The sequence below is a fragment of the Primulina tabacum genome, chromosome 11, assembly GCF_025594145.1.
Source record: "Primulina tabacum isolate GXHZ01 chromosome 11, ASM2559414v2, whole genome shotgun sequence".
In the NCBI taxonomy this organism is placed as follows: domain Eukaryota; kingdom Viridiplantae; phylum Streptophyta; class Magnoliopsida; order Lamiales; family Gesneriaceae; genus Primulina; species Primulina tabacum.
This window is the reverse complement of record NC_134560.1, coordinates 11,006,807-11,015,520: the sequence shown is the minus strand read 5'-3', so window position 1 is coordinate 11,015,520 and position 8,714 is coordinate 11,006,807. Positions and strand designations below refer to the sequence as shown.

Genomic DNA, 8,714 nt, shown 5'->3' with positions numbered 1-8,714 from the left:
TAAATAATATTTGTGTTTTTCACTTTTTTATATTTTTTTTGAGATAATAGTTTTTTTTTATATAAAAAAACAGTTTATAAATTTTTTAGATGTGGTAAAACAACCCACCAAATATAATTGAATATAATTTATTTGACATATATATCAATTTTACATGATCCATGTGGCTAAAACAAAACATAAATTAAAGTTTATTTAAGCAAAAAAAGAACACAAAACTATCATAACACTTAAAAATCAGAAGGAAAAAAATTGTCGTCTATTTATTTTTGTTTAGATATGTTTTAATATATATAATATAATATTTATTCTTATCCTATAATCATAAAAAAAATCAATAAAAAAAATCTAAATTAATAAGATTAAAACTCAAAATAAACCCAACTTATAAAATTAAAATTGACTAGTATTTTGGCTCAAACTCTCTTGATTCGTTGCATCCTCAATGTTTGCTAATTTCTCTCGTCCCATAATTCAACTTGCTATCCAAATATTGCTTTTCCATTAATGGACGCTCAGTTTAAAATCTTTTGATACATTTTTTATAATAATAAAAAAAAATTATTTCATTGGCCATCTCGATTATTTCAACTTTTATTCTTTTACTTTTCATCAACCTAATCTTGGACAGCAGACTCAATTTCTCCATAAAATGGACTTTTAACAAGAAAATTGTTGGAATAAATTCTACATTTTTCAAACCAATGAATCATCACCCGAATGGCTGATACCGCCAACCCCAATTGCTCAATCTGACAATTTTGCAAGAAACTGTGAAAAATTACAAAGAAAAAAGTATAATTTCATTCTCATTTTACGTAATTTGTAATTCCCATTTCTTGTTATATTTACATTCTACGTATACCAAGAACACTTGGCAATGGCTACAATTACAAACCCGTGGCAATGGCGGAATTCTCGCCGTACAGATTCGAAACCCCCGACGCCGCCCACAGCCTCTCGTTGAAAGCCTCCTGCATATCCTCGGGAATAAGCTGCGTCCGGCAAAGGGGGCACGTTTTCTGATCGTGGTCCATCCAACGGTCCACGCAGCTCCGATGGAACACGTGCCTGCAGTTCCTCAGCCGCCGGATCTCATCGTCGCCGGAGAACTCGTACAAGCAGACAGCGCAGCTCTCCGGCGGCTCCATCCCGCTTAAATCCGAGAATCTCACCACCGGAAGCAGCTCCCGGATGAGAGCAGCCGACACCGACCTGGGCTCCGCCGCGGGCTCGAGCCGAGATGGGTTATGCGGCGCCTGAGGCTCGAGGAGATCCCTCAAATCGAGGAGAGAAAGAGACGCGCAAACGAGCTTACGTAAGAAAACAAGAACTGTGAGCAGGTAAACCAACGTTTTGGGGATGCATAGGTCGCTGTATCCAACAGGGAATCCCATTTTTCGTCCGGCGGAAGCAGAATGCGTGTAGAATGAGGAAGCGGAGAGGGAGGAGAATGGTGGATTATATATTGGAAAGAGGGATAATGTGAAATGACGAACATGGGTCTCAGTATTATAGGAATGACAGCGGAGGGACTCGTGGTCTGTGGTTCGGTTGTCACGTTGGTTGGTTTGGTATTTTCAATAGTTACTCAATAAGAGGTATGTGCACGTTACGTGATGTTAATGAACTATGACGAAGTCAGGAATATATAATTTTATTTAGATTAAAATTAAAATTTAAAATTTTTAATATTTTAAAGTAATCTATCCAAAATAATATTATATTAATTCAAAATTATATAAATTTTATGTATAAATTTTTTAAAAAAATTGGACCACCCGAGACAGGGGTGTCTATCCATGTAGCACCGTCACTTGTCATGAGTTCAAATTTTCATATCAATATTTTATTTAATGGCTAGAGCCTATCACAAACAACTGACTTGTTCAGTATAATTTATCTGATTAACATGATTTACATGTTATTGTGTTAACCTGAATATTTACCTGTTGCGCATCGAAAGATAGCGATTGTGAGTTCCACGTCATAAAAAAAAGAAGTTACGTCCAGGAAATAATTGGGGATTTGGTACTGGAAAAATTGACGTGATATCATAAACATTAACTTGTCCGGAATAATGTTAATTTTCAAGTGAAATATGCTTAAAAAATAATAATATTATATAACTAAAACCTAAAAAAATAATAATGTTATATAACTAAAACCTAACTGTTGTGCCTAAAATCATTTCATTATTTCAGAAGCCCATAAGAGAAGCCCAACTGATAAAGCCTAGGGGAGTTGCAGTTGGCCCAGTGAAAAAAAGTTGCGGCCGGTTACAGCCATTAGCCAAGATGGAAGATCGTGGAGTGATCGTGGAATGCGGTTGAAACTCCCCTGTGGAGTGTGACAAAAGCAGAAGGAGGAATCAGAATGAGACACAACAAACACATCCAACAAAGCAGCAGCAGCAAAGCTTTTAAAATTTCTCTCAATAGTTCATCTGTACTTGTTTCCAAATTTCAGTATTTTAGTTCCTTCAGATTTTTACATATTCCTTCAACTTTATTGTAAAAATGTTGATCAAGTTCATAGCAACATAATTATATTTGATGTTGTTAATGGATTCCTCCTATAATTTTGTCCTATTCCTCATTTTTTGTTTGCGTTTTTGAGCCATTTCGAAGGAGCCAGAACTTACGACCAAATCGAGGTCCACAACGTTTGATAAAAGAGTCGGATCATTTCACAACTTTGGCACGAACACGTGCATGGAACGGCCGCAATTTTCGAGACAAACAAATTGGCACGCCCAGTGGGACTCAATGCCTCAAAAGCGTACTGAGAAGAATGAAGGAATTCCTCCATCACAGGGGAAAGGTCATCGCTCACAGGAAGAAGAAACTGCAGATGGAAGAACTGTTGAAAGACTTGTTCACCAGTTCGAAGAGGAGACTATGAAGGAAGGAGTTGTCGTTTCTGGTGGTGATGGGCTTTCAACAAATTTCATGGTGACTATGGAAAAGAATATCCGCAGTGATCTCAGAGAAATGACCCAAGCTTTCTCTACTATTATGATGGAATTTGTGGCAGATGTGAAGGAATGGAGGAAGTCTGCAAAAGGAGAGGTTGTTACATCAGAAAATGATAAAATTCAAGAAGCGGACACTAAACTATTTAAAGATCAAGGCCAAGGATCAGGGATTCCTCAAGCAGGTGAAAATCTCCGTTGGGGAGAATCACTGATTCCTGAATATGCCAGGGAAGGAAGGTACACTCCTCCGCACAAAAGGGATGAGGAATTGAGGTTAAAATTCCAAAATTGCAGTAACAGTAAGTGGCTGGTAAGTATGTTCTCTGTGACGTCTCCTAACTTACATCCACGAATGTAAGGCGGTGGAGGAATGCGTGGATATCCAGTGCCAGGTTCGGGGAATAACACTCGGGGGGCAGTCTATTCTCCTCACCATTTACGACAAACTCCAGTGTTGGATTTTGAGATGGTACGTGATGTTATTCAAGAGTTGCGTGGCCCAGGAGTGAGGCTAATCAACCGACCAGAATTTCATAAACCGTATCCTGATGTTGTTGATCGTGACAATCCTTATCCACGAGGATATTGCATTCCAGACTTCACATTATACTCTGGGGAAGACGGTCAGTCAAGTGTGGAACATGTAGCAAGGTTCACAATCCAGTGTGAGGAATTAGCAAATCTGGAGAATTTTTCCAATTACAAGCTACGTCTGTTCCCAAATTCTTTGACTAGCACTGCTTTCACGTGGTATGCGACGCTATCTCGAAACTCTATTATGACTTGGCATGATATGGAACATCAATTCCATACACAATTCTTCCAAACTGTGCCTGAGATCAGTATAGCGGAATTGTCAAGGATGGTCCAAAAATCGGGGGAATCTGCTAATGATTTCATTTGTAAATTCAAGAAGGTGAGAAGCAGATGCCGAGTTTTCCTCCCCGAATCAGAATACGTGAAGATGGCACAACGATGGCTCGATTTTGAGCTTAGAAAGAAATTCCAAGGGATGAAATTCCGCGATTTTTATGAACTTGCTGCCAAAGTATCAGAGTATGAAAAATTGTTGCGGGAAGTGGTCATAAAAGAAAGTCTACAGTGGGCACTTATTTCTAGGAAGTGGGGGAAGTTGCATTGGCAGATGTAGCAAATTCCGGATCACTCACTATCCCTTTCTTGAAACACAAGAGTGAAGAACTCTCCAAGAAAAACATTCCTCCAGTGCAAACACCCTATACTTTCGATGCATCAAAGACAGAGGAAATTTTTGATCATTTAGTGAAGGAAAAGTTTATAACATTCCCCCGAGATCATAAGCTCCCCACTAGGGAGGAGTTGAAAGGAAGAGATTACTGCAAATATCACAATTCCTTCGACCATAATACTAATGCTTGTTAGGCTTTCAAAAATGTCTTGCAGGAAAGAATCAACAAGAGAGTCCTGAAATTCCCCAAGAAAAAAGAAGCAATGATAGTGGATGAGGATCTGTTTCCCCCGGTAGCCAATGTGAACATGAGCAGTACTGATTTGCATTTTTTAATCAATGAGATGAGAAGTAATGGGAGTGGGGACATGTCCATTAAACCAAGACTTACCATAAAGAAGTGTTGGGTGCCTCGAAAAATGATATTTGAGGTTAAAGAAAAGAAGACAGAAGCTGCTAATGGAAAAGACCGCTATTACAGTGGGGGCGGTCTGCATTATACTAAGAGAAATATGAGATATGACAGGGAATCAATGGCCAAAAGGCCGGAGAACCAGTACCTCAGAAGGAGCCCATGTTCTTGGTCGGTGAATAGCGAGACAAGAAGTGACCGGCAGACATTTCAGAATATAATACAAAGGCCATCTCTTCTAAACACTGATAAAAAATATGAAAGGAAATCCCGCTTTGTTATTCCTCCCAGAGCAATCCCCGATGGTATATAGAAGCGGGTGGAACATCCAAAGTTCCCAAAACCTCTTTCTCGGACCCAAAAACGGCGTATGTTGAGAGAAAAAGCTGCTGAGCGTAGATCTAAGTTGGATGAGTCATTCAAAGAGAAGAAAAAATTTGGAAGGAAGGCTACTGAAGATAATGAGGAAGAAGATGATGAATTGTTATCAGAGGAAGACGGTGAACCAGTCAAGAATGCTACTTTCAGGGTGGGACAGATCCTCGTTTCATTTAAGTGTGCCACTGGCGCATTAATGCTGCCAGAGGAGTTTAAACGCAAGAGAACGATTGAATCCGATGTATTAACTGGAAATCAAAGTGGTACAGAATCCATTCAAACTGATATTTTGAATGAAAGCGTCGGTGTTCTTATCGATGAAGAGAAAAGAGTGTTAATGAAGAAACCTACCAATGAAATGACTAAACTTATCAAACCACTTTATATCACAGCGCATGTTAATGGAAAACATTTATCTAGAGTATTGATAGATAGTGGATCTGCTGTCAATATTCTACGCCACAGAATTCTGCAGAAGTTGGGGAAAGGTGTGGAAGACTTGATTCCGACAGAAGTCTCTATGGCAGCTTTTCCTGGAGAATCCACCAAAACCTTGGGAGTTTTACCAGCAAATGTTACTGTAGGGTTTCAATCCTCTATGTCAGCCCTTTTTGTGGTCAATTCCAGTGCTAGCTTCCATGCTTTGTTAGGGAGGGATTGGATTCATTCCAGTCATTGTGTTCCATCTTCCATGCACCAATTATTGTTGATGTGGAAAGTAGATGAGCTGGAAGTGATACAGGCTGATTTGCAGCCGTATCAATCTAATTCCAATGCTGTAGAGGCTAGATATTATGATGGAGCCTTCGTTCCTATTAAAATTCGTGACTACAAGGTGAATGGACAGCAAGGGGCAGTCTACATGGATACTCAAAAAGTGAGAGAAGCAGTTGAAAAAATTCTCAAACCCACCGCCATGGTCTCTCCTAGACCCATGGTCCGGCCTATTATCGAGGAGGTCGATGATTAAGTTCACTAAAGAAGAGATGGAAGTGGCTGCAACTTCCAAATGGAAAGCCACATTGCAGCAGCTGGTGAACGAAGTGCAGTCTCAAGAATTAGGGGATATCGATGGAGTTGAAGTAATATTTGAGGAGGAATGTAGAGGTAACGAGGAAGAAGAGTTACAAACGGAGGATTTAATATTAGCCCCGGCTCCAATGAAAGATCTACAGCCGAAGACAAATGGTTCATAAAGATGGAATAGATGAGAAGTATTGTATAAAATAGGCTGGATGGCCACTTTGGTTAGTTTTGTCATATTGACTCATAAGAAGATTCTGTAAATATGTGAGGAATAGGCTTTTAAGCCATTCCTTGCTGAAAGTTTTTTGTAAATAATGATGGAGCATTGTGAATAAATGAAATGATTGCTCATAGAATCCGATGTAGTTGATGTATTTTGAGAGGAATATTTGTTGTGTTGGTTGGCCAAATTGATGAAAAATTGATGTTTGTTTATGGCATATCTTGAAACATTGGGGAATATTGTTTGAAAAATGTTGTTTAACAGTTGATTGGTAACAAGCTAGTGTTGACCCACCATGTTTGCATCAATATTGAAGAAAACAGGCTTTTCGCCGTTTGTTTAGTTTTTAGAAAATTTTGGCAGAGTTTCCCTTGTAAATGTTAAATGCCAAAATACAAATACATGAAAACAAATCCCAAGCAGCATGTATAAGGTAAACAACATGTTTTCAACAACAAAGTTTGGCTTTCAAGCCACTTTCCCAACTCTACACATCATAAAAAACACATGCCTAACAATGGCAAACAAGTGCAAAAATCAGTTGCAAAGATATTCATCAAAGCTTGGAAATTTATTTTGGATTGGCCGGCGACACTCCCAAGAGGCAAGATTTTCCTTCTCCATTGGTCTTTAAGGTATTTTCTTGTATTGGCCTTTGAGATAAATTCTCGATTTCTCCAACTATGTTCCTGCAAAATAAATATGACCAAGTGATGAATAACAGAGTGTTGATCAACAAACTATGAATGCTCAAATAATAATGCAACATAACAATGAGGAAGAATAGCATCTACTAAGCAGGATGGAAGATGACCAAGGAAATGACAGTTGGGTGATTTATGCATAATTCATTTCCATCTTCTGAAATCCATCAGACTATGCCATCTCAATCAGAACTAATTTATACAGTGCTAGCTAATGATTTGGGTAAAAGAAGAGCAACTCTTGTGGTTGTGTTCTCAATATGAAGATTACAGAAGTTGCACTAGCCACAGGCCAAGCTCTGAATATGCACAACAAGGTAGCCGCTTTGTTGAAGTGCAACACCCATTGTTAATTATAAAAAACTCATTCAGACATATTCACAAACATCTTGAGTACAGCATGAAATGTGTCAAATTCTACAATGTTTTTGTGATAGAGGATTGGGAAAAATGGTTCAATATACCTACCTTTGAGAAGGTGTGGCTTGATGTAAAGGAGATAGATGATGACAATTTTCATAAACTTGAATGGCATTACAAAGGCGATGTAATCGGCGGTTTCTTCGGGAAGATCAGTTGGCGCCACTAAAGATTTGGGGGAATGAAATGAGAAAGAAAGAGATAAGGAATGGGTTCAGGGAAAGCACACTCAGATCTAACCTGTTGGAGGAAGAACATGAGTTCTAGCTGTCAATTTTCTTCAAATCTATAGAACAATTCCTTTGAACTATATGATTGTACGTTGAATAGCTAGAAGACCAAACAAAGTAGTCAAATGGCCCACTGGACCAAATTGGTCAAATTAGCCAAATAGCCAAATTGGCCATTGGCCCAAATTGGCTAAGGGCAGTTGTTGTGCCTAAAATCATTTCATTATTTCAGAAGCCCATAAGAGAAGCCCAACAGATAAAGTCCAGTGGAGTTGCAGTTGGTCCAGTGAAAGAAAGTTGCAGCCGGTTATAGCCATTAGCCAAGATGGAAGATTGGGAGTGATCGTGGAATGCGGTTGAAACTCCCGTGTGGAGTGTGACAAAAGCAGAAGGAGGAATCAGAATGAAACACAACAAACACATCCAACAAAACAGCAGCAAATCTTTTAAAATTTCTCTCAATAGTTCATCTGTACTTGTTTCCAAATTCCAGTATTTTAGTTCCTTCAGATTTTTACATATTCTTCAACTTTATTGTAAAAATGTTGATCAAGTTCATAGCAACATAATTATATTTAATGTTGTTAATGGATTCCTCCTATAATTTTGTCATATTCCTCATTTTGTGTTTGCGTTTTTTAGCCATTTCGAAGGAGTTAGAACTTACGACCAAATCGAGATCCACAACGTTTGATAAAAGAGTCGGATCATTTCACAAATTTGGCACGAACACGTGCATGGCACGCCCGCAATTTTCGAGACAAACACTAACTTTAACATGAGTACAGAAACAGAAAATATGACAACTAGGAAGAACAAATATACTATTTTCCTTAAATGAACTAATTTACGAAAGTAGTTTTAACGACTGCATGAATATATTCATTTTTTCTGTTAAAATTAAATATATTTGTTTTTAATATGAGGAGTTTATTTTTGAAACAATGTATTTTTTGTTTTATATATATATATATATATGTAACTAAAACCTAACATAGACAAATCAGAGGACGAAAAAAAGAGTAGTCTCTTAGTGAAACGGTCTCACGAATCTTTATCAGTGAGACGTATCAACCCTATCGATATTCACAATAAAAAGTAATACTCTAAGCATAAAAAGTAATATTTTTTCATGGA

At 38.1% G+C, this 8,714-nt stretch overlaps 1 protein-coding gene across 1 annotated transcript; it reads right to left on the bottom strand.

Annotated features, from left to right (window-relative positions):
- Positions 1–640: 640 nt before the first annotated feature.
- LOC142518438 (brassinosteroid-responsive RING protein 1-like) lies at positions 641–1,452 on the bottom strand. The gene has a single exon (XM_075621228.1). It carries the CDS (start codon positions 1,395–1,397, stop codon positions 891–893), a length of 507 nt encoding a protein of 168 aa, XP_075477343.1. The 5' UTR covers positions 1,398–1,452; the 3' UTR covers positions 641–890.
- Positions 1,453–8,714: the final 7,262 nt, after the last annotated feature.

What these genes read in the sequence shown, in the direction of transcription:
- LOC142518438 (XM_075621228.1), bottom strand. Translation starts at nt 1,397, where the DNA reads ATGGGATTCCCTGTTGGATACAGCGACCTATGCATCCCCAAAACGTTG.